The sequence below is a fragment of the Callorhinus ursinus genome, unplaced genomic scaffold, assembly GCF_003265705.2.
Source record: "Callorhinus ursinus isolate GAN/ISIS: 27379988/994484 unplaced genomic scaffold, GSC_fseal_2.0 scaffold19, whole genome shotgun sequence".
Taxonomy (NCBI): Eukaryota; Metazoa; Chordata; class Mammalia; order Carnivora; family Otariidae; genus Callorhinus; species Callorhinus ursinus.
The window spans coordinates 32,022,135-32,049,080 of record NW_027397081.1 but is presented as its reverse complement, the minus strand read 5'-3'; the positions used below and the strand labels follow the sequence as shown (position 1 = coordinate 32,049,080).

Here is a 26,946-nt window from a genome sequence, read left to right as displayed (position 1 = left end):
TGCTATCTTCTTTTTTTTTTTTTTAACATAAAATGTGTTATCTGTTTCAGAGGTACAGATCTGTGATTCAACAGTCTTGCACAATTCACAGCACTCACCATAGCACATACCCTCCCCAATGTCTATCACCCAGCCACCCCATCCCTCCCACACACCCCCACTCCAGCAACCCTCAGTTTGTTTCCTGAGATTAAGAATTCCTCATATCAGTGAGGTCATATGATACATGTCTTTCACTGTATTTCTTTTTAATGATTTTTCTTAATAAAGGCTTGCTTTACTTCTTATTGATAGACTTTGTGTTATTTATTACTATAACCACTTCTTTGATTTTTTTTCAAGCTTTAGTGGGGTAACATTCTTAAGGAGCTGGTCTTCCTCCTTCCTTATATTATTTCCTTCAGTGATTTCAGTCACGGTCACAATTATAGCACCTTTCCTCTCTCTAGTCATGACCTCTCACCTGAAGCCCACTCTGGTGCCTATTACACTCTTTCCATTCCAGGAAAATTTTGCTTTAGGAAAACTCATATTGGGCTTTGAAATTCTGTGAACTTAGGCTTAGATTTTGGTGCTGCCACTTAGAAGTTTTGAGAAGCTAAGTATGTTTCTTAAATTCTCTGAATCTGTTTCCTCATCTTCAAAATGAAGATGTAAATGCCTTCCAACTCTTCAACATGCAGGACTCCATGACTGAAGAAATAGAGGATGAGAAGTCCTGATTATCATTTCCCATCTTTGATGCTTTTTGTATTCAAATAGTGGTGAATGAACGGGGTACTTTGCTACTTTAAAGATCTTCAAAAGACTTTCAGACACTGTTCAGTGTCTATTCTGAGAAATATATGTGTGATGGGTGTTTCCAGGGTAGATTTGCTGAAGTTAGACTGCAAAATTGGACAAGTAGCTTTCAAATTCTGTATAGGTATATGCCTGAGTTTTTTAACATTCTGTACTTGTGCTGCTGGTCTCAAGCCATTCTCTTGTGATTTTTTTTCTTCTCATTAGGCATCACTATTTTAGGCCTCTACCGAATAGGAGGAGTAAACTCCAAAGTTCAGAAACTCATGAACACAACATTTTGTAAGTTTTGGATGAAGGTGGTTACTTAATTTTTTGTATTATAGATAATCCAAACCATAGCTTTCTTTGAGAATTATACTATTGCTTGCCTTTGAATTTGTTTCAAGTAATATTTAAAATTAATATTTGCATTCAGTTTTTAATGTTCAGTTATAATAGATGAACAATCAGAATTTGGGAGGGGTCCTTTTTATAATGTTGGACTTTTTCTCAAGTGTCCTTTGATTAGCTAGAGTTGCATTGAGATTTATGGATGCTGGATTCAGATTGCCTAGCTTGGAATCCTGACTTGCCACTTAAAAGCTTTGTGACCTTGGGTAATTTGTTTAAACACTTTGTGCCTCAACCTTCTCATTCATAAAATGGGGATAATAATAGTGCCTGCCTCATTGAGAAGTATGAGGATTGGATATGTTAATTCATATAATGTACTTGGAAGCATGCCTGGCAGATGGTAAGTGCTCTGTGATGTTAGCAATTGATAATAATTTGATTTGGAACACTATTATTCCACAAGAAATCTTTGAGGTTTATAGGGCATCAGAGTGAGATTTACACCAGGTTCGCACAAACAATTCTAAACTTAAATCTGTTGGCACTCTGAGAAATAAATGTCTCTCTCTTTGACCTACTTATGTTTGTGTACATCTTCTTTATGGTGTGAATGATGTTTTGAATTGCACAGTTTAAATATCTTATTTTTTACTCTTTTCAGCTCCAAAATCCCCTCCTGATATTGACATTGATATTGAATTGTGGGATAATAAGACAATAACAAGTGGACTGAAAAACTACCTCAGGTAAGGAAGGTTTAACTCCTACTCTGCGTGTGATGTCTCCCTTACCTCCTTGGGCAGTTGTCCTGTGATTCCTTGGAGCTCCTGGGCATGAACTTCACTACTTAGAGCAATTCTTCACCTTCAGGTGAAATAGCATAAGGTGGTGATATTTATATTTAGGGTTTTGGAAGTTATACATGCTTTTTAAAGTTGTTTTTGTTTTGTTTTTGTTTTTTATTTAACTATTGTCCCCATATCTGAGAGGTATTTTGCTCTTGTGGTTCATTAGTTCTCACAGTGACAAAATCATTTTCCAGCCTTCCTTTTTAGTACAGTTATGCCAAGAAGTGCTAAGGGGCTTTGGTATCTTCGAGGTCTGCATTTTGGGACTGCCTGGAGCGGCCTTACTAGGACTTGATCATACTCCTTAATCACCCAACTCTTAAAGAAACACTAAAGTTCAGGGAAAATAAAAAAAAAATATTGCCATTCTAATGCCTGCTTCTTTATCCATTGCAGATGCCTTGCAGAACCACTGATGACTTACAAGTTACACAAAGATTTTATTGTTGCAGTTAGTAAGTACACTTCCATTGGATGTATTATAATTGATGTAGTTTTATGCTCTATCACTTAGAGGTATAAATTTAAACCAACTAGTTAAGATTTTCCTGTATATTGCTTAAGAAACTGTCAATCTGATACTTTTTTTCATTATGTTCAATTAGCCATCATTAGTTTTTGATGTAGTGTTCAACGATTCATTAGTTGGGTATAACACCCCATGCTCATCACAGCACGTGCCCTCCTTAATACTCATCACCCGGTTACCCCATCCTCCCATCCCCCTTCCTTCTGTAACCTTCAGTTTGTTTCCCAGAGTCCAGAGTCTCTCATGGTTTGTCTCCCTCTCTGATTTCTTCCCTCCCTTCCCCTGTGGCCCTCTGTACTATTCCTTATATTCACATATGAGTGAAACCATATAAGAATTGTCTTTCCCTGCTTGACTTATTTCACTTAGCATCATCCCCTCCAGTTCCATCCATGTCGATGCAAATGGTGGGTACTCATCCTTTCTGATGGCTGAGTAATATTCCACTGTATATATGAACCACATCTTCTTATCTATTCATCTGTTGAAGGGCATCTCAGCTCCTTCCAAAGTTTCGCTATTGTGGACATTATTGCTATGAACATTGGGGTGCAGGTGCCCCTTCATTTCACTACATCTGTATCTTTTGCTGGGTAATAGGGTAGCTCTATTTTTAACATCTTGAAGAAACTCCATTCTGTTTTCCAGAGTGGCTGTACCAGCTTGCATTCCCACCAACAGTGTAAGAGGGTTCCCCTTTCTCCACACCCTTGCCAACACTTGTTGTTTCCTGTCTTGTTAATTTTTGCCATTCTGACTGATTTAAGGTAGTATCTCATTGTGGATTTGATTTGTATTTCCCTGATGGCTAGTGATGTTGAACCTTTTTTCATGTGTCTGTTAGCCATTTCTATGTCTTTGGAGATGTGTCTGTTCATGTCTTCAGCCCATTTATTGACTGGATTATTTGTTTTTTGGGTGTTGAGTTTGAGAAGTTCTTTATAAAGATCTTGGATACCAGCCCTTTATCTGTAATGTCATTTGCAAATATCTTCTCCCATTCCATGGATTGCCTCTTAGTTTTGCCATTTGATATTTAATAGCTGACAGTACGGTTTGTAAACAAATAAGAAATTGTGAATGATGGATTAAAGACCTAAATGTGAGACTTAAAACCATAAAACTAGGAGAAGACATAGGCAGTAGCTCTTTGACATTGACTGGAGAAACATTTTTCTAGATATGTCTTCTCTGGCAAGGGAAACAAAAAGCAAAATTAAACAATTGGGACTACACCAAAATAAAGTTTGAGCAATAAAGGAAATCATCAACAAAACAAAAAGGCAACCTACTGAAAGAGAGAAAATATTTGCAAATGATATATCTGATAAGGGGTTAATATCCAAAATATATAAAGAACTTACAACTCAACGCTAGAAAAACAATTTGATTAAAAAAGAGGCAGAGGCCCTGAGGAGACATTTTTCCAAAGCAAACATACAGATGGACAGTAAACACATGAAAAGATGCTCCACATCACTCATCATCAGGGAAATACAAATCAAAACTACAATGAGCTATCCCCTCTCACCAGTCAGAATGGCTAAAATTAACAAGACAGGAAGCAACAGGTGTTGGCGAGGTTGTGGAGAAATGGGAACCCTCTCGCACTGTTGGTGGGAATGCAAACTGGTGCAGCCACTCTGGAAAACAGTATGGAGGTTCCTCAAAATATTAAGAATAGAACTACCATACGATCCAGTAATTCGACTACTGGATATTTACCCAAAGAAAATGAAAACACCAATTCAGAAAGATATGTGCACCATTACATTTATTGCAGCATTATTTACAATAGCCGAGACATGGCAACAACAGAAGTGTCCATCGATAGATGACTGGATAAAGAAGATGTGGTATATATGCACAATGGAATATTACTAAACCACAAGAGAGAATGAAATCTTGACACGTGCAAGAACATGGATGGACCTAGAGGGTATAGTACTAAGTAAAATAAGTCAGACAGAGAAAGACCAATACTATATGATTTCATTCACATGTGGAATTTAAGAAACCAACCAAACAAACAAAAAAGAAACGAAAAAGGAATACTCTTAAATACAGAGAACAAACTGGTGGTTGCCAGAGGAGAGGTGAGTGGAGGATAGGGGAAAGAGATAAAGGGAATCAAGACTACATTTAACTTGATTTAAAGAAATTGCAGAATGAATTATAATATTTTGCCACTTAATAAGACTTCATTGGGGTGACTGGTGTGCCAAGAGGAATTATTTTAGTTATATTCTACTCAATTGATGAGTGTTAGTTTCTTATAAGCGCAACCTTATGGTTAAATAGATAAGACTACAAATATGTACAGTCAAGTGTGCTACCTACTCATACTGACATGCTGTATTGCTAAATCTGGAGAGAAGAGCCAGGTAACAGGCACTTCCATCAATCCTTTTCCCTCTGTTTATTGATAATAATCACATATCCATGTAATTTCTTTGGGTCTATGATTGCTATAATGGAATATATATATATAGATAGGCTTAATTCAAAAACTGTGGGGAGGGGCTCAGTGAAAACATGTAAGCTGAGAAATTAGAAATACATACTTTTAAAACATTAAAACCAAAATGCAGGGTTGCCGTCTGAGCCCATCACGACATTTAACCATTAGGAATTAGCAATTCATTGTTAAGATGTATGAGGTATGACTGTACCAAGTATTTTTCACAGTCCCAAGAAAGAAAGCAGTTGCATTAATTTATTACCACACATTGTAATGTCACAGGAAATGTTGTCTGCTGATACGTGTCAGATAACATTGAGTGACCTTGGTTTTCCAGTCCAGCATACGTGACTGACCACATGATCTCATAAACACCTGTACCACTTAGCTTTCTCCTGAAAGCTCTCCATTCTACATTCTCTTCACTGAAATCTATCCTTATTAGATGAACAAAACCTTAGAAAATGTATAGTCTGACCTCTCATTTTATTTACTAGGTCCCTGAGTGGGCCAGTGACTTTGTCCAAGGACACTAGTAAATTAATGGCAAAATCAGGGCTACAAGCCAATTTTTTGGACTCTTACCCTAGAACTCTTACAGAAATTTTGTGTTAAACAAATAGCATTTGAGCCACCTAGCTAAGTAGCTAAATGAGCAGCTTGTTTTAATAGAAACATTTGGTTGTAAACTATTTTTCTCTACTTCTATAGCAAATAAATAATTCACTACCATGATAATTAAAATATATTCTTATAGATAAGAATTAATCTTTTGTCTGGGTCAAGGATATTCCCATGTACCGGATAATAAGATAATAAAATTAGGTATTATTTGGAAATTCAGCTCTGTAAAAAGGGAAAGTTATTCAGAAATCACAAGGTGTCTCACAGATTCCCTGGCAGAGTATGGATCAGGTTTTCCACGGGCCTACAGCTAGGAACTGCAAAACTGGGAATTGATATTTCTCTTCCCATCCTTTTAGGAGGGTCTCTCCTCTCTGTTGTTTGCTGCCTTATTTGTATCTCCCTTTCCAGTCGGACTTTCTTGGCTTTGGAGCACATTTGGTCATGTCAACCCTGGTCTTACACGATATGCCTTTTCACATAGCTAAGCGGACAGATCACAGTTTTGGTGTCTCCGTTCCAACCCCTGAGAGACTTTGTGTTTGGCCCAGAGTGAGCCATGCTCTTTCCTCACCTCCTGTTGGGCACTTTTCAGAGAAAGGGCTTGGCAGGGTAGGTAGTCACCATAGAATTTGTTTATTATAGTAAGAGCATGTTAATAGGTTCTTCATTCTGAAGTGTTAGATGTTTCTCTAGCAGACATGTCAGCATGTTGGCTTTTGCCTCGCAGACTAGACTAGTCTTCCTTTAGATGGTTTTTTACTTTTCAGATTTACCATTGTCAACGTGGACTTAAAATCTATCAGGCCTCTGTTTGCATAATAATCCTGACACCTCAGAAAAGTAATTCCCTGTTATCTTTAAATCTATAAAATTTGGAAAGAAAGACTTTCTTCCTTTGTCTGATGGAGTCACTAGGAAGTTTTATGTGTGATAAAGTATATTATATTGCCTGGCACAGTAGGCCCCCTGTAACAATTTCTGTGGTCACTGACTTTGCAGGGGATGAGTTATGGTTGTATGGAGGTCCAGTGGCTATGAGCACAGGTCTGGATTAGGTAGAACTGGGTTAGTTTGACTTCTTAACTAACTTTATGACCATGATTAGGTTACTCAACCGCTCTAAGCCAGTGATAGTGATAATACTTACTGCATGAAGCAATGTTTGTAAGGCATGAGGGTAGGAGTGTTTATAATGTTTAGATTACTAATGTTTATTTACACGTTTGAATGCAATTGAAACTGAACATTTGCAACCTTTATGTTACAGAATCTGATGACCAAAACTACCGGGTGGAGGCTGTACATGCATTGGTGCACAAATTGCCAGAAAAAAACAGAGAGATGCTGGACATCTTAATAAAGCACCTCGTCAAGTAATTCTCTGATTTATGTTGTTCACTTAACTACTTGTTCAATGTTAAAGTTAGACTTGTTCATGTCTTTCTAAAGTGTATGATGGTACTATAACATTGTTATTATAATCAGTCTATTGAATATGCTTTTAAAAAATGATGTGACAGTTTATTTTTAAGATATATCTGTGTGTGTATGTACTGTATATGTTTACACTATGCAAATGATTAATATCCTTCGCAACTGTTAAGCTAATGACAAAAACCTTACATAAAAATATATGAAGGAGCATATGTTTTTTTCCCCCAGGTCTTTTAGATGCATTGTAAGCCCTAAGTTTGAAGATCAGTTCTCTATGCTACTAGTGTCAACAGGTTTTGCCAGGTCAAAGTGCCACTCTAAAGTTAGTTTCTTTCTCTGGTTTCATAGCATCACTTGGTCTCTGAAGATTTTTCTGACTCTGCTGTTAGTTCATATATGTATTTAAAAATCTGGATAGATAGATATCATGTTAATCAAGTTTCTCCAGAGGAACAGAACCAATAGAATGTTTGTGTGTGTGTGTGTGTGTGTGTGTGTAGCTATATATATTTGTGTGTGTGTGTACAGTGTGTGTGTGTGTGTATATGTGTGTGTGTATGAGAGAGAGATTGGTTGCAAGGAACTGGCCTGCACTATTGTGAAGGCTGGTAAGTCTGAAGTCTGCAGGGCAGCTGGTAGTCTGGAGACTCAGGGAAGAGTTAACATTGCAGCTCCAATCCAAGGCAGTCTGGAAGCAGAATCCCCTCCTACTCAGAGGACCTCAGTCTTTTTAAGACTTCAACTGATTGAATGAGGCCCACTCATATGGAGGATAATCTGCTTTATTCTTGAGTCTACTGATATAAATGTTAATTTTATGCAAAAAATACCTTCATAAATCATCTAGAATTATGTTTGATCAAATATCTGGGTACTGTGGCCTCATAAATCTGTCTAAAGATTCTCTCTGTTTCATACACACACACACACACACACACACACACACACACGCCATGCTACTGTAAACAAAAGTCCAAATTCAGATTTTTTTTTAAAGATTTATTTATTTATTTGAGAGAGAGGATGGGGAAGATAGAGGGAGAATAAGAGGGAGAGAATCTCCAGCAGTCTGCCCACTGAGCACAGAGCCTGACACAGGGCTCGATCTCATGACCCTGAGATCATGACCTGAGCCGAAACCAAATGTTGGTCGCTTAACCGACTGAGCCATCCAGTTGCCCCCAAATTCAGGTTTTAAACTTAAGAATTCCCTTTCAGGCTCATATACAAATAAGGATATTTTCCATCTTAGCGAGTACTATGATTCACAATTAAATGACTCCTTCTTCGTTGCTTAATACAACGAAGTAGTAGTTACTTGTTACAAACAAGTAACCCAGTTTATGCTAATTTGAGCCATGCACATTTGAAATAGAGCTACATAACATGTTAATAAATCTCATCTTAACCTGCAGATGAGATAATATGAATTGCCCTCCTGCCCCTTGAAATAAGAAGGAAATCCACTAGGAACTGCGCCATATCAAGTTCATTATTAACTGTTGCATATGGCAATACCTCTTTTAGTTAATGAACAAGGATTTTTGGTCAGATTTAGTCTTGAATTGTGTTTTGAATTGTGTGACTTCTTCATGAAATTTAACCACACTGTATGTATTGGGCATTCTCTTCATATATTCAAGTTAATTTTCTAGCAAAGCCTTTTTAAACTGCTTTTAAAAGATACATGAGTGTCACATAAAATGTTTTTGTTTAATTATCCAGAGTGTTAGATGAACTTAGACTTCCCCCTTATAGTGAATGTGCATGGCTTTGCTACGGGGGATAGCAGAGGATAATATCTGGCCATAGAAGAGTGCTTAAAATTCTTTTGCCCATCCTTTATCACCATTCCTGGCTTTTTTCCTGAACCTATAAAAAGTCAGTCCCCATTGACTCCTGAGCAGTATTATTGGAATGTGTATCCACATCACCAGTGACTTAAGTAAACTACAAACAAGTAATAACACTCTTGATCCCTGGCAACCTTAGTATATCTGAAGAAAAGAGAATTTAAGACCAGTAATCTGGATTGGTCCCTATCTAAAGGACCAGTGACTAAAAGGTTGATTCCAAATCTCCATTAATTAGCTTTGAGACATGGTATAAACCATTACTTCTTTTCTGAGAATCCTTTTCTTTGTCTTTAAAACAAAGGCTATCTGTGGTCTCTTCTTCGACTCTAACTTTGAATATTTAAAAGGGCAGTTGGGTGTCCATTCCCTCAACAGATTGAGGGAATGAGGTGCAGAAATAGCTGAAATGTGGGGTGCTAAGTGTCTGTATTGATTGAGTTAGCTCCGCAGAAGGGAAATTCAGTGAAAATTGTTCATCCAAATATTCCATCTTGTGAGCAACACAAACTCTCCTTTTCAAAACCAATTTTTTTTTTAGGATTTCCAAATGTTTTCCCCATGAGCTTAATATTAATCTTATTCCAGTTTACTCACACTACCAGGAACTCTTATATTTTGGCAAGAGTGCCTAAAGCCAATTTAATTACAAGGAAGACTAATGTTTTGAGATCATATTTCCTGTAACATTATTTAATTTTATCAACCCTATAGGGGTCCTTACTCTTTGTAGATGAGGAAACTGATGCCTAGAGATTGTAAATAACTTGGCTGATTGCACCCAGCTTCCAAGTTGGATGGATCCAAGCTTTAAATCCAGACATCTTTACATACTGCTCTCTTAGTAGATTCTCTAGTACATACTAAGCAACTAATACACACACACACACACACACACACACACACACGTAATATTTGGTTATGTAAAAAGAAAATGTGAAATGAAACTTTTCCTATTCTAACCAAGAGCTTCTTAGCTAGTGCTCTGTCAGGCACAAGGGAAAAATTCAGTCAGTGAGACAATCAGCTCTTCCTGTCCTGTGCTAGGATTTGCATAATATTCAAAATCCTGGATTCTCCATAAAATTTTACTTTTGCTTCTGGAAAGTAGTTAGTGATTTAGTGATGCACGCTTAGGTATAAACATGCTCTTGTGCTGTGCTTCTTTCTAGAACTTCGTATTTTAACAACATGCCTAGACGTAAGATAGAAAAGGCAGTGTTAACCTAGAAGATTGGTCAAATGAATGAGGTTTTTTCTTAAGAATATGCCCAGTTGGGGTGCCTGGGTGGCTCAGTTGGTTAAGTGTCTGACTCTTGATTTTGGCTCAGGTCATGATCTCAGGGTTCTGAGACCAAGCCCTGAGAAGGGCTCCCCACTCAGCAGAGAGTCTGCTTGAGATTCTTTCCCCTGCCTCTCCCCCAGCTCCCCTGTGCACACACTCTCTCAAATAAATAATCTTTAAAAAAAAGAATATATCTAATTTCTAAATTAGTCAAAGTCATTTTTGACAGTTACTGGAATAAGGTAACTTTTTCTAAGGCCAGTAATACCAGAGGCTTTTTGTTTTATTTTCATTTTCAAGCCAGCACTGATGCTACCATATCTCCTTCTCTTACTGTTTGCCTAACATAGTGCCCCCAACTAAGGAGGCACTCAGGGAAATTTTGAATGGATGAGTGGATGGATGGAAGGGAAAAAGAAGGATAGAAACATTCATTGGCTAGTTGTCTTATGTAGGGAGCTTAAGAAAACCCCTGACATATTCAGGAGACCTGAATTTAAATAGCATCTCTGTCCCCAGTTTGCCGTTACGTGGAATACATCATTTTTACTTAGGAGTTTTGCCTTTTTTTTTTTTTTTAAGATTTACTTATTTATTTGAGAGAGAGAAGGTGGGGGAAGGAGAAAGACAAGAAGACTCGTGCAGAACGGGGAGCCCAACTCGGGGCTCCATCCCAGGACCCTGGGATCATGACCTGAGCTAGAACCAAGAGTCAGACACTTAACCGACTGCACCACCCAGGCACCCCAGTTTTGCTTTTTTTTTTTAACCTTTACAATAGAAAAAGCTGACTTCCTGGGAGGATTAAATGCAATTAATATCTATGAAAATGCCTGGCACCAGGTTTTCAATAATATGTTCAGTGTATCCAAATATAATTCCAACCAATCTAATCTTAATCATCTGTTCTAAAAGAAGTATAGTACCCTAGAGAATCCCTAACAACTCATAATCTCTCTAGGGTGATTATATTCAATTTAGGATATCAAGATTTATTCCTTTAATCAAACTTTGTAATTATTTTTACTTAGCTAATATTACCTTTTTATGTCTTTAGGCTATACCCACATATGCCAATTGGGAGTGGTTGAACCTGACTGCTAACCTATCATGGCATATTTTCAGGTTGAACCTGAAAACTAGCCTATCATGGCATATTTTACATTTTATTTATGCCACAAATTTGATAAATGAGAACATTGCCTAATTATTAAACATTTAACTTATGTTATTTTTATTGCTCTTATTTGCAGAGTGTCACTACACAGCCAACAAAATCTCATGACTGTCTCAAACCTTGGTGTCATATTTGGCCCAACTCTAATGAGAGCACAAGAAGAAACTGTGGCTGCCATGATGAATATTAAATTTCAGAATATTGTGGTTGAAATTCTGATCGAGCACTATGAAAAGGTAGGCTGAATTTTCATGTGGAAGTATCAAATCTTATACCTTGCTTTTAAGAAGGAATTTTCCATTTGTATTATCTGTGAGTTCATTGTGATCTCAAGATTCTTATAAAGTATCAGTCTTGTACATTTTGTATGAATTGCTTCTTCATGAGGACTTTGATTTTTTTTTTCTTGTTTAGTTTTTAAGTGCTTCTCAGAATCCTCCAGGTAAATGGTTTCCTTTCCTTTTACATCATTTACTTTTCAAGATTCTCTTCTTTAATATTTATGTAGTGAATTTTTTGCTCATATTCAGAGAATCTGTTAGAATCACTTGGTGATTAAGTGTATTTTTTAACCTTTTTATCTCTCTGGAATTAGACTTACAGCAGCAATAATATTCTCAACAAAACAAAAGGATTCCAGGGACAGCCTTGAAGTCCTCTCTGGTCTTTAAACATGGTTTCTTTGACAAGATTGAGATCTTAGAATAACTATGGAAATGGGAAATTGGGAAAGTCAAAGTGATTGGATTATTAAGTAAATCCAGCCATTGAAAATCAAAACATATGTGATCCACTTATGCCTGGTCTAGTCCTTGTCAGAGAAAGACTATGCACTCTCCTTCCCTGGGTCCCTTCTTGGTGCCTGTAGAAGAATATCCTCCATTTATCTAAGGTTGCAAGCACTCACAACCCAAGACCACCTGGCTGTATCCTGTAGCAGTGCTCAGACTTCTCCCTGCAGCTTGTCATGTTCCAAGACAGCTCAGGACCAACAGCATGACAGCACCTTCTCCTGAGAAGCAAGGAACTGCTTGGCTGGGGAAATGATACAGAATGAGCCTCTTCCTTCAGGTTATGTTCAGCATGAAGCGAGAAAGAAAATATCACAATAGTAAGAGTCAATGTGTCTTGACACAGACATTTATTCATATTTGAAATTATTGGAAAATCTTCTGAAATTCATTGTTGGGAGATTGGGGAAGATAAAAAAGAAAACCCAGAAAGTGGACATTACTCAGTGTAAGTGGAAAAGAAAGTTATAATTGCTGTAGGATATTTTTTATATCAAGCATCTCTTGCCATGAAGCTGATTAAATAGCATATAGTTCTACGATTATTTATTAACTCAAAAATACCATTTTATGATGAAAATGGCAGTTGCCCCCTTTTATTGACCTCTGTCCAATTTTTTTTTTTTATATGTAGATTTTTCATACTGCCCCAGACCCAAGCATTCCTCTTCCTCAGCCTCAGTCTCGATCTGGATCCCGAAGGACACGAGCAATCTGCCTCTCCACAGGTTCCCGGAAGCCTAGAGGGAGGTATACACCGTGCTTGGCAGAACCTGATAGTAAGTGTGCCTGCTGTAGGGAAATGCTTTCTTCATTCTTTGATTTAGCCTTCCCTCACCTTACCAACTTTAGGGTAGAAATAAATAGATGATTTTGCTGATACTGTCTCCCCAACACTCCCCTCCCATTTATATATTCTTTGTCAGTATAGTTACATGGTACTTTGAACAAACAAATTCATTACTGCTACAAAGGGAAAAAAAAAATAGTTTGCTCAGTGCCCTTTTTTTCTGCAACTGCTATTAAGTACATCGAGTGCTACTCTGTAGCAGGTTTTGTCCTATTGTCAAAGTGGTAGGGAAGAAAGCAAGAAAAAGTCTGGCTAAAGCAGTCCTTTTCTTTCTTCTTTTCACATTATGTCCTTAAAGCATCATCTCTTGGGTATCAAAGTGTCTGAAAGAGAAAGAGAAAAGAAATACAAAGAGAAACCACACTACACATTATCACTAACTTGCTGTTCTAAACCAAGCCCCATGGCAAATTGGGTGGCAGCTTGATCCCGAGGTGCATGTTAAACTTGTTTTGTTTTACTCTACGCCCCCAAGCCCTGCAATTTTTTCTCACGGTCAGTATTTAACAGAAAACACTAATTTTTAATTTATATATGTTTGAATACTTTATTATAGTTTTTCTGATTTGTTTCTTAAACCTTACTTTTAAGAACATTAAAAAATAATTCAGTTAAATAGGCAGTTTCTTACATTGCTATATTCTCGGCAGGAAGAGGAAAAAGTCCTTTCTTTTAAAAATATAAGCAGTTTCTAATTTGTAGCTGACATGACTGGTACCTCTTAATGAGGAAGGACTCAGATGCATTAACTCAATCACTTAACATCAGAAAAATAAAAAAAGGCAGAAACATGTCTCTAACATCCCTCCTTCCAGAGATCTCTTGTAATGTCATCAAAGAATCTTATTACTATTATTTGTGAGTTCTTTTTCAGAAGCAAGTTTTTTAAGTAGGCTCCATGCCCAGCATGGAGCCCAGTGTGAGGCCTGAGATCAAGACCTGAGCTGAGATCAAGAGTTGGATACTTAACTGATGAGCCACCCAGGTGTCCCCAGAAGCAAATTTTGTGTGAATTCAAGCCAGCTCACTAATCCTTCAAGAAGTAACATTATTTCATAGGGTCAGGGTACATATAAAATCTTCCTTGAGTAGTGTTGAAAAATGCATTCACTAAGTTGAAATGCATGTTTTAAAGCCTTTCTCCAGAATGGATGGCGGTTTTCCACACTGGGTACAGGCCCATCACTCCAGTGGGATCGAGTGGCCACTGAGCACGTGTGAGTTGGAGAATGGAAGGGTTTGGTTGTGTTGTTCTCAGTAGACAGCCGCTGCCGTTTTCTTGCTCCCACCCAGGTGACTCTTACAGTAGCAGTCCAGACAGCACACCCATGGGGAGCATTGAGTCACTGTCCTCTCACTCCTCTGAACAAAACAGCACAACCAAGTCTGCTTCCTGCCAGCCCAGGGAGAAATCTGGAGGGATTCCTTGGATTGCATCCCCATCACCTTCCAATGGACAGAAAAGTCTTGGACTCTGGACAACTAGTCCTGAATCAAGTTCTAAAGAGGATGCAACCAAAACGGATGCAGAATCAGATTGCCAGAGTGTTGCCTCGGTCACCAGCCCAGGGGATGTTTCCCCACCCATAGACCTGGTCAAGAAAGGGCCGTATGGGCTTCCAGGACTGAAAAGAGCCTCGGCTTCCTCTCTCAGATCCATCTCTGCAGCTGAAGGTAAACCAGATTTGAGGTTAATATAAAATGTCATTGTCTCTGTATCACTTGCTGGATTATTCAGCATGATTAAGGAGGGAAAAGTTAATGGTGAAGGAGCTAACAATGCTGTTCCTGAGCTAGGATTTTTAAAACTGTGCACTGGGACTTTTTTCGTGGATCTTTCCATCTCCGTGAGGTGATGTTTTTGTAATTACTGTAGATTGTGATCTCCCTGAGTGATGGGCTGCTGTGCTCAAAGAACATTCTGTACCTTCTCATTTGGGCTTAGAGAAAAATGCTTCCTTTTGTTACACGCAGGTACTGTGTTACTGCTGTTATTTTGTCTGATAGCGCCTTGCCTGTTTTCTTGGGTTTTCTCTTTAGGAAGCAAGAGCTACAGTGGATCCATTCAAAGCTTAACTTCTATAGGTTCCAAAGAGATGCCCAAAGTCCCACCACACCCAGACCTGCCTCCAAAAATGTGCAGGAGACTAAGGCTAGACGCTGCCTCAAGCAATGGCTACCAGCGACCTGGATCTGTGTAAGTGAGAGAGAGTTTGTATTTGTTGTATCACCCAGGAGTACACAGGAGTTGAACATGTCCCAGAGAACCTTTAGGAGTCCCACAGCTGAGTGCCTCATCTGTAGTGTGGGGACAGTCAACTTCTTTAGGACCCTGTCCTCTTCTACAAATGGTATATTACAAATTAGAGGAGGCTTAAGATGGATATATTCCACACACATACAATTTCAGTCATTTGCCTTACAAGCAGAACTATGGCTTAATTTAAAGACATGAGATTGGATGTATAATACAGTAGTCCTGGGCTTTGAAACTACACATTCTGTAAAAGCTAGCCATCTGCCTCTCAGCTGAGCCAACTGCCTATATCCCAGCTCTTCCACCTCTCTGTGAGAAGTGCAACTGCTGTCTACATTGTGAGGGTTTGTTTTCTCTCCTCTCCATCAACTGTCTCCCCTACGTGGAGAACAAGGAGCGTGGAAGGTGAAAGAGAGTACTTTTACTCAAAAGACCCAGAAGTGTAAATTAGGCCCATCGGATAGAGTATATAGACGTAAATAGGAAGGGAACAAAGAGCAAACGGGAACTTGGATAAAGAAGTAAGCAAAATCTAAAAAGGAAAGTTTTTAGCCCTCTCATTTTATTTCCCTGACTTCTACTGAGCTCTCCAAATGCTGTAATTACTGGGCACCTTAACATATGTTATCTCTTAATGTACTTCATGTCCCTCCACAGTAGGTAGTAGAAACCTCATTTTAGAGATAATGAGAACTAATACTTGGAAAGTTAAGGAGCCCATTTAATTATTCACTGAAAGTCCAGTAAGGCATTTCAGTAAACCTGTTTCCATAGGAACAGTATCTTAAATTCATTCATTCATCACCTCCTTTGACAGGAACCTTTTGATTACAGCGTGTGTTTGACATACATTATCTCTCTTGGTCAGAATTCCAACTACCACTATATAGACAAATACTATATTTATAAATATGTCTACTGTCCAGTGTGTACAGTTCTAGCCATTAAGGAAAAATAAATTTTAAGCCAATATGTCAGTATAAATTCCATCCTTTGTGAGGGAAAGAGAAGATTTGCTTCTGTTTTGTAATTGTACTGACGAAGTAGAAATTAAAATTGAGAGAATATATATTCTGTATTAGATGTAAAATGACCCTTCATACTATCAACTGGCTAGGCAATGGGGAAAAGTTTGTCAACTAAAGAAATAAGATACACTTTAAATATCTAATTTAAAACATCATTCACAGAATTTGATATTCTCTTTTAGTAAGTATGGAAACTTTTCTAATTACCCCAGGGTGCCTCAGTTTTAATAGAGTCGCAGTTTTTCAAATAGATCATGCCCTCCCTCCCATGATTTGAAATAAGATTTGAATCCACAAATGTTTCAGAGTTCCCTCTTTTCACTCTAAGAACTATGTTCAAATATTTTAAAAAAATATGAAACATTTCAGTATTAGTTATATCTTAGCTATCAGAATGAACAACAGTTCTTTTGTCTTGATGATTTGATTCTTCCCTTTGGCTCCACAGGCGTCAATATCACTGCCAGAAGCTGAGTGGGGAGAAAATGTTCTTTTTTACTGCTCCCACAGTTTTCTGAAGTAGAAAAGATGAGGTAGCTATAGGTTTATTACATCTGGTACTCTGTGAGCTGGGGACTAGATCTAAAAATTTCTTTCACATTAAAGCTTAAAACAATTAAAATTCAGGTCAGATTTTGTGGATAGTTCTTAACTAATTATTTTTGGTTTGTGTTAACTGATTACCCCGAATTATACTTTGAACTGAGTGATTTTCTGATCGATTTTAATGGATTGCATTTTAAATTATTTTTCAGTGTGGCAGCAAAAGCCCAACTGTTTGAAAATGTTGGTTCACTTAAGCTGGTTTCTTTTGGGCGGTAAGTTCTCAAAAACCTTAAAGTAAAAAATAAATAAATAAAATAGTGGTGATATCGTTATCTTTTGTTGACATGTTGGGTCATCTTTGACAGCTCTGACCTTCAGGTCTGCAGATGGTCAAATCCACACCCACTGTCTCTTCAGAGGGAAAAAAGGTCATGTCTGTAAACAGCATTTAGCCTCTCAGACTGTTCCAGTGATGCCTCATTTACTAAAATTTTCAAAAAAGAAGGGTTCTAAACAAGTTTTCTGAAAGATAGAAGTTGCTATAACCCTTGGCATGGCAAAGACTCCTTTGATGACAATTTCTGGGAAGTTTTTAAAAGTATATTCTTTTTCTTTAAATTTTTAAAGATTTATTTATTTGAGAGAGAGTGTGCACATGAATGTGGGGAGGGGCAAAGGGAAAGAGAGAGAAAGAATCTCAAGCTGACTCCCTGCTGCGCACAGAGCCAGACTTAGGTCTCCATCTCACAGCCCTGAGATCACGGCCTGAGCCGAAACCAAGAGTCAGACGCTTAACCACTTAACCGACTGAGCCACCCAGGTGCACCTCAAAAGTATATTTTTGACTTTTAAAAGTTATAGAACTTTTTCTGGAAGAAGCTTTATGAACATGCATTGAAAAATACGCTTATTTTCAATGGCCACTGTGTTGCTGTAGAGCTGATTGGCCTAAGCAGCTCTTTTTTTGAGTACAGGTCTTCATTCAGGTTTCCCAGATTTTACCTTCCTCTCTGTTAAAAGGACATAGATTGTTACATCTTGCCACTAATAATCTGCTTGCTTCTAAGATTTTACTTTCCTCTCCTCCTGTTCCAAATTGATCTTCTCATCCACAGTGGGCTTTGGTTTTTAATTTGAATATGTCTGAAATAATGGAATTTTCTTAGTATTTTGGTATGTCTGTTTTTGTTTTGTTTTGTTTTACCATCAGCAACAGGTCTGAGTCATTCAATAAATGCTTGCTATTGAAAGAGTATATAAATGAGAGCACTTGAAGAAAAAACTTTGATTTTTCCTTTGGATGTACAAAGGCAAAGTTTTGAGCTTCCCATGTTTGGCTAATCAAGGCTATGAAGTAAAGGAATCACAGTTAAATGAAGTATCACTGTATAGTTATTTTAAAAGTTATTCAACCACTATATTGTACACCTGAAACTAATATAACACTGTGTATTAACTATACTGGAATTAAAATTTTAAAAAAGTTATTCAACCATAGAATTTTTTATTGCCCTTTTTAAAGTCATGTGGACTTTTTCATCAAGTGTTTATTAACTACCTACACGATGTTGGGCTTATTCTAGTTACTAGGGATAACACTGACCTTCAAATTCTGTTTTTTTTTTTCCCCAAGTCCTAGCAGGGGTCTTTGTGTAGTGCTGTTTTCGCAAGTCCTAGCAGGGCTAGGACTTTGTGTATTAATGTTTTTGACTTCACAGAGTAGAGCCACTTTGGTATCTTACTGGGATGTTGGTCAATGTGTTGAACTTACGAACAAATCCCAGTACTTGCATTTACTTTACCTCCATGCATAGTATCTTCACTTTCTTCCCTTTTATCAAGGGATGGTGAAAACTAGATACTGTGCATGTCAGAGCAAACATCATTTCTCTGAAACTGTCATCATTTTTAGGCTTTAGTGTAAGGGATTTAACTTTGCTACTTCCGTCTTGCTATATAGTTGAATTGCTCCACTAGGTGGAGCCTTTTTATTATGAAGCTCTAAACAATCTTTTAAGGGCTCAAGTTCTGTATCAGAGAGAATCCTTTAAAAACTTTAAGAAAAAAATAATAAATAAAATAAAATAATAAAAACTTTAGGAAAAGCTATTTAATGAAGTAAATCAGAACACTGTCATATACTCAGATGTTCAACAATCAACCTATGCATTTTTAATATGCTTTTAGGTTATACTGTAAGTCAACTTCTAATGGCTGTCAGCATAAACTTAGAGCTCATTCTGCACTGAAGGTTGGAGTCTTTACTTGTCAACAACTCCATACCATGTGCTGACAGTGTCAGAACTTTTCACCAAGAGACAGGAGCACAACCGACATCAGGGTCAGATAGACCCATGTTTAAATTCTTGGTCTACCACTTCCTAGTTATAGTAACCTTGGAGTTATGTATTTAGGAAATCTATTTTCTCTGTCTATAAAATTGAAGGTCATAATTCTTATGACAAATTGTTGTAAATGTATACTGTAATGTACTTGAAGTATTTGGTAAGTTCTCTGTAGATGGTCTACAATAGTAACTCTTATTGTTACTATTTAAGGTGCTTGCTTAAGATATTCAGGCTTCTAACTAAAACATCAATAGTACTTAATCATTAACTATTAACAGTCACCTGATACTCTTTTATACCATTAAATACAAGTGAACAACATGTAGAAGTTGAGGGCATTTCCCTTACTAACCTATAATGCTTATTTTGCTTTCTTTCTAGGGAGTTTAGGGTTACCCCTGAATTGGATCTTGAAGAATGATAGAGCCAGTAGTGGGTAGTAGGATGACTAGCCATGTTTGGGAAAGAGACCAAGTAGGAGATTTCAGTGGATGGCTTTGAAAAACAGGAAAGTAACACCTCCAGGAGGTACTGCAGAGTCTGAGTCATTGGGCAGAGGGGTAATCTAATCATGGACACACTTGAACAGATCAAGTGGCTTTTCTAGGAGGTTGTGAAGTGGAAAGAACATTTAAGATGGAATTGGTGAGATTTAAAATGCCTTAATTAGGGCAGTAACAAAAGCATGAAAAACTATAAGGAGAATTTTATGGATCAGAGCAGGATTTGACAACTGCTTTGATACTTTGGGAATGAAAGACAGGTAAAGAAAATTCCAAGTCTTTGAGACTGAGTGTCAGAAAGAATGGTAATTTAGTTTCTGATCTTAGCTTGTGAGTACATAGGAGGGGAAAGGAAAATTTTGACCATAATGTTTGAGGAGCCTGAGGAACACGAAAGGCAGTTAGAAATGTGCAACTGGGGGCACCTGCAGGGCTCAGTTGGTTAAGTGTCTGCCTTCAGCTCAGGTCATGATCCTGGGGTCCTGGGATCAAGCCCCACGTCAGGCTCTCTACTCAGCGGGGAGCCTACTTCTCCCTCTCCCTCTGCCTGCCACTCCCCCTGCTTGTGCTCTCTCTCTGTCAAATAAATAAAATAAAATCTTAAAAAAAAAAAATGTGCTACTGGAACCAGGACAGAGCATGGAGTTTGGTGCCATTTGAGAAAGTTCTACACAGTGGTTACACTGCATAGATAAAGGTAAGGATACTCAGTGATGGAACTTACTCAGTAAAAAGGGAAAAATAGCTCAACATTGGTCTTTGGTGAATTGTTTAAGTGATTTAAAGCTCAAGCACAGAAGAATGTGAAGGAATGATCAGAAATAGTGGTCAATGTGGTAGAAGCAAAAGTGTCAAGGAGATCATTAGAAGACAGTGGTTTTAATCTCTAAGGCATCACTGGAAATCTTTAAGAAATCAGGTTCAGTGGAGTAGGAGGGACCACTCTTCAAGGGAGCTTGACCTGTAAGACTTGTTAATGTGAAGATTCCTGCATTGCTGCAGACTCTGAAACCAGAATATCTGAGACTGAGATTTGGAGAATATGAATTTTTGACAACCTCCCTAAGTGATTCTTATGTACAAAAAAAAAAAAAAAAAGTTTGAGAACCACTCGCATAGAGAAAAATGTGATAGTATCTAGCATATCCCAAAGCAGACATTGGTTATTTACAATTGTTCTCCTTAATCTGGAAAATGCCTTCAAGAGCCAAATGTCACTAGGTTCTGTTTTACCATTATAAAAGCATGTGAAAAATGATATCCATAAAGCCTTTACCTCAATGTTAGTTATACTTGGGCAGAAGGGAAGATCTTCTTTTAAGATTTTATTTTTTTTTAAGATTTTATGAAGATCTACTTTTAAAGTAATATAATTTAGGCAAGCTATAGAGATATCTTCTCAGGGTTGAATTGAGAATTATGTGCTTGAGAATGAAGAGAATTAGGAGTGCTTGGCTCATTATAAGCAATCACATATTTCTGTTATCATAATTTCAAACCAATGTTTTGTTTATAATTACAAAGCACCAAAGCAAAGCTCAACAAAGTCTTCTTGTCCAGTGAGTTTGAGATTTATGAAGGCTGTCACTGGTTTAGAGCATACTGACACATGCAAGATACACAGATAAATCACTGTGCTACATTAAGAAACAAGAAGGAATCCATGATTTTCAAGAATAACAACTTTTTCTTCTTTTAGAGAATGTAGAGAATAATCAACTAAAAAAAGTGAAGGGAAAACCACCTCTGATTTCATTACCTGAAGATAACCACTGTTAACGTTTTGGTTTACAACCACCTAATCTCATCTATGACCGTGGTTCTCAAACTTTTTGGTCCTAAAAAGCCTTTATACACATAAAAAAAATCATTGAGTACCCCCAAAGAGCTTTTGTTTATGTGGGTCATATCTTATTTATATTTATTATATTAGAAATTTAAACTGAGAAATTTTTTTAAATTTATGAATTTATTAGAAAAAGAATAAGCTAATGCAACTAAAGGGTGATAATAGCAACACTTTTTGTTACAAGACAGAATTGTGATTATTCACTCTTACTTAAGTCAACAATTGTCAATAATAGAAGTGATTTTTTTCAGTGTTATTAAGAGACTTCACAGCTAATATCCAAATAGTCACCAGAAATGTCTTGGACCAGCAATCATGAGATGTAGATTCTAGCCTGACTTTGCCATAACTTTAATTTCTCTTGGACTTCATTTCTACATATAGAAGATGAACCAAGGAAATAATTGTTTCCTTTCAAAATTCAAACTCCTATCACCTAAGTCACTGATAATCACAAGTCCTCCAGCATTTGGGGGTCACCCTTTTCTGTGAAACTGAGGCAAATAGTTTATGTGCCTACCCCCAGGTCACAGGAGGGTCTAGCCTCCCTACCTCTTCCAAAAGCCATATTCTTAATGTGTTTAAGACAACAGAAATTGTTTCACATCTACCACTCATCCAGGCCACATGGAAGCCCACTCCTCCGTTGTGGCCATGCTGCAATCTGCTTCCATTCCTTAATGATGGTGACGGCTAAGAGCTCAGGAACTGACACCTCTCTTCCTTTAATACCACCAAAGCACCATTAATACAATAACAAATATTTTTTAAAGGCCATTACATATTAAAATAACAAATTTTATGGAAAATATTTTCTAATACAAAGAGTTACATTTTTTCACATTTTTACAGACCTCTTTAATATATGGCATAATAGGAAATAAATGGATTCTCATATACACTTCATTTGCTATCAGAGCAGTGTCCTCTCAGGGTCCCATCCTCCCCATCCATCCAGGTTCCCCTTGACTATACTTTGTGAACCACTCACTGCTCTGTGATAAACACAGAAAAGGAACCCTGAAGGTTGTATTCACTGTATTATTCCAACATAGTGCCCAACACAGGAAAGAGGCTCAACAAAATTGTTGAATAACTGAATAAAATACACATTTTTAACTTAAAAAGACTCAGTTACTGGAGCACCTGGGTGGTTCAGTCGGTTAAGCATCAGACTCTTGATTTCACCTCAGGTCATGATCTCATGGTTATGAGATCGAGCCCCTCGTTGGGCTCCATGCTGAGTATGGAGACTGCTTGAGATTCTCTTTCTCCCTTTCCCTCTTCCTCTGTCCCTCCCCTGCCTGCTCACACATATGTGGACATTTTCTCTCTCTCTAAAAAAAAAAAAAAAAAGACTTTGTTACGTTTTCACTTCATCTTCAATGGAGTTGCAATACACGTGCCTTTGACATAAGCAGCTCTAACTCTACAAGCTCCCATGAGGAGTTCTTTAGCATCAAGACATTCAATACTCAGACATCCAAGCCAGAAACAGCCAGTATTTGTTGACAAAAGCCTAAGAAAGGAACATGTGACTAATGGAAGAAATCTCTAAACCGTGACCAAAAGGCAAATGCAGTATTTATCGTAAAGAGTCATGGGCAATTTAGGCGTCTTGCAAGGACAAATTTTTTGTAAAATTTTTGCCTTATGTGCTAGCACTGTTTCATGTCATGTGTTCTACGTTATTATTTGTAGTTGCTGCCTAGTGCTTTATTGGATTGGTGTGTTAATTTATTAAATCTTCTGATGAAGACTTTGTGATTTTTTTGTTTTTAGCTTTTCTATATGTTACTACTTTAGCACCTTTTTAACTATATCTGTGTGCCTCTCTCCTTCCTTCATACAAAAAGTGTGTGTGTGTGTGTGTGTGTGTGTGTGTGTGTGTGTGTGTATCCTTAAGGGGCTCTCCAGAAAATATTGTATCACTTTTGATTACATGACATTTTAAAATGTTGCTTACATTAAGATAAGCATTGTGAATTTTGCACACTCACCCTATCAAACCTTTGTAAGTCTATTCATCAGTAATAGCATTTAGAATTCGGAATGGGTCTTGTGAACAGACCATCCTCTGGATGATAAGGGAAGGAATGACTTTCAGGATGCTGAGTGCCATTACCTTACTTTCCCATGCAATAAGAAGCAAGATTTTAAAAATTCTTTTTAAAGGATATTAGGATTTTCTGAAGAGAGACTCAATAGGTAGCAGTGTTATTTTCACATCTTCTTCAATATACCAAGGCAGTAAAAGAGGAAGCATTAACACCGGGAGAGAAAACTTCACTGTCACAGACTTCTACATTAAATCATCAAAGCTCTCTGCTGAGTTAACACCTGTAGTTACAGATCTCAGCAGAAGAAAATTATACCTGTCTAGTCATATGCACAAATAATTGAAAATCATGACAGATAATATTTTGTGCTATGTATTTTTGACACATTTAACAATATCTATTTATTTAGTGATATAATTATTCTACATGCCTCCCCCTTGCTACCCAATCCCATAAAATACTAAAGAGAGAACATTATGTCTGAAATATTAACAAAAATAATTCAGTTGCATTTAGAGTATAATTTTAAAAATTATATCATTGTAAGGTTATTTTATCTTAATGATTTCTATAACTGAAAAATGTTACCTTATGCATCTCCTAATGATTCAAAGCAGTAAGACTTAATATTAGAGGAAATTTTTGCTGTTAGAAGATTTGATTTTTTTGAAAAATCTACATATTTTTAGAGAAATAACTCTGGAACCCTCAATTACATCAGACATCAGATTATGTCAGATCAAATTATGCCAAATTATATTAGATTAAATGATTATAATTGACTGGAAGGTTTATAGGAAAAACTAATATTCTGTCTATTTAAGATTACCATGGTCTGGTTATTAGAAGTCTTCATAACTTTGTCAGTATCCTCTTCCCCCACAGCCACGCCATGTCAGCCAACACACCCATGCACACGCATTCATGTGCGCACATGCACACACACACACACACGGCTCTTTAGTGTAGGAGTCCTGTCCTTCTCTGGGTACCTGTTCTTCCTCAGTTCTTCCTTAGACCATGTTGCATTGGGCCAGTAGTCATTTCTAAATCTGCCTGCTGCAGGCTGTCCTAGCAAACTTTCTGAAAGTACAGCCTGAGACTCACCTCATGAAATAGACTCTGGGGGTAGGAACACAATTTTTCTCTAATTTTTAACTTTCTAATTTTCGGATATCTGTTTGGGAACTCCAGTATACATGACCTAGTCTCATTCTGGAAGTGTAGGGAATAAGACCCAGCGTCTAGCTCCAACAGGGAAATGAAATAATGTTACACTGTTCTTTGAGAGAGTTATAGATAGCAAACACTGCTTGCTGATGCTTTTTTGCAGGTAAAGTACTGAGACCTCAGGGAGGAAAGGCAGGGTGCATTTAGTTTTAAAAGGACTCATCATGTAGAAAACAGAGCCCAGAGCGTCTTACCTTTTTTTCCATTCATTGATTCAGCAAATACTGAGTTACTAAGCATCGAACATCATTCATGGAGTTTACATTCTAATTGGGTGGAGATTATAGAAATATCAATAGTAACAACAGAATACCAGATATTAACACCATGCAGACTTAAAACAGGTGAGTATGATAGTTCCCCAGGCAACTATTTTACAGTGTGTGCTCAGGAACACCTAACCATTAGCAAAGCTTAGGAAATTTAAGATAAACTAGATGCGCATAGCGATGTGAAGATCAAGAGGAAAACATCTCAGGGCTCCTGGGTGGTTCAGTTGGTTAAGCGTCTGCCTTCAGCTCAGGTTGTGATCCTGGGGTCCTGGGATCGAGCCCTCCCACCCCCCAGTCGGGCTCTCTGCCTGCTTCTCCCTCTCCCTTTGCCTGCCACTCCCCTTGCTTGTTCTCTCTTTCTCTCTCTCTCTCTCTCTCTCTCTCTCTCTCTCCCCGTCAAATAAATAAAATCTTAAGGAAAACATCTCAGGACAAAGCCCTGATAGTCCTGAGGTGGGAATGAGTTTGGCATGTTTGAGGAAGTGAAGGCAAGCCAGTGTGACTATAGTATAGTAGGTGAGCAGAGGCAGGTATGAAAGAATCAGGAGATACTGACAGGTACCTGATTATGCATAGTGTGGAGGCTAGAGTTAGAAACTAGTTGAAGGGTTGTTTTCAGGGAAATAATGTGGTCATCACATGATCATCAGAACCTTTTTCAAGCTGCCCCCTGGCCGCTCTGTATAGACTGGATTGTAAGGAGACAAAATAGGAAGCCTAGAGGATTTAGAAAGCTAGGAAGCCATTTAGTGAGCCACACCAGAAATGACTTTAGCTTGGACTCTGGTTGTGATACAGATGGTGAGAAGTATGTGAAGTCAGAATAACTTGCACATTGTGTTGCCAAGATAATTGGATGTTGAAGAATAAAGCTGACTTGACTGGTGACTTGATGAGCAGCCTCAGTTGATGGCTTTTTAGTATAGGCTCAAATATTTAAAAATAGATCTCATATAAAACTCTGAAATTCTGGCTTCTCTTAAGAAAAAGAGTATCTGGTTACACTGAGTCTGAATTCTCATGTGAGTGTTGGTTTCCTACTTTAGGAGATGGGTATAGCCTCTGGTTTACAAAGCCTCCATCTGTCCTCATTGTCTCCTTGACAATGAGGCTGTTGTTGGTTGCCATTTATCATCAATTTATCCTATCGTGTTTCTTGTATCATGCCCACTTAATTTATTTAATATACTCTGTAGGCCTTTAATTTTGGGGTCTCACCTCTGATAGTCTGAAAAGAAAGTAGGAAAAAAGCTTTAGGGTACCTATGAATATCTAAATAGGTGTAAAAATGGCCTGTTTGCCGGGATACTCTTATATAATAGTATTCTTTAAAACCAGTTTATGCTGTTATAAGCCAGGTTAATTACCCTTGGGGACATTTTCTGGAAACACAAGACAGGTTTTTGGTGTGCTGTCAATGTTTGATTTCTTGATCTGGTTACACAAGTGTATTCAGTTTGTGGAAGATGCTCTTATACACACTTACATGTGTGTTTTAGATATATTATACTCCAATTACAACTAAAAACTAATATCAGTTTTAAGAATAATTTAAAGTATAAATGTACTTGAATGTTGTTGATTTCATAAATTCCTTTTTGCTCTTTCAGCCAAGCCAAAGCCATGTACTCTTGTAAAGCAGAGCACAGCCATGAGCTTTCCTTCCCACAGGGGGCGATATTTTCTAATGGTAAGTCTACCCATTCCCTTCACTTAAGCTCATTATCATGGGGAAGATGAAGGGATAGTAAGGGATAGTGTAGGGAAAAAAAGCTAAAATAGAAGCCAGGAGAGTCAGAATCTAGTCCAGGCTCTGCCTCTCATAACCTGTACAAGTGAATGCAGCACATTCCTCTGCAGC

At 37.6% G+C, this 26,946-nt stretch overlaps 1 protein-coding gene across 2 annotated transcripts in view; it reads left to right on the top strand.

Moving 5' to 3' along the window:
- The window catches only part of ARHGAP42 (Rho GTPase activating protein 42), a 316,467-nt gene that overhangs the window by 283,858 nt on the left and 5,663 nt on the right, over positions 1 to 26,946 (top strand). For both annotated transcript variants that reach the window (XM_073904018.1, XM_025893708.2), the window contains exons 14-23: positions 1,009 to 1,083; positions 1,799 to 1,883; positions 2,382 to 2,440; positions 6,870 to 6,975; positions 11,428 to 11,587; positions 12,777 to 12,921; positions 14,286 to 14,666; positions 15,033 to 15,189; positions 17,033 to 17,095; positions 26,696 to 26,775. In XM_073904018.1, the coding sequence (XP_073760119.1) occupies positions 1,009 to 1,083; positions 1,799 to 1,883; positions 2,382 to 2,440; positions 6,870 to 6,975; positions 11,428 to 11,587; positions 12,777 to 12,921; positions 14,286 to 14,666; positions 15,033 to 15,189; positions 17,033 to 17,095; positions 26,696 to 26,775 (1,311 nt within the window). The remainder of the gene's footprint in view (positions 1 to 1,008; positions 1,084 to 1,798; positions 1,884 to 2,381; positions 2,441 to 6,869; positions 6,976 to 11,427; positions 11,588 to 12,776; positions 12,922 to 14,285; positions 14,667 to 15,032; positions 15,190 to 17,032; positions 17,096 to 26,695; positions 26,776 to 26,946) is intronic.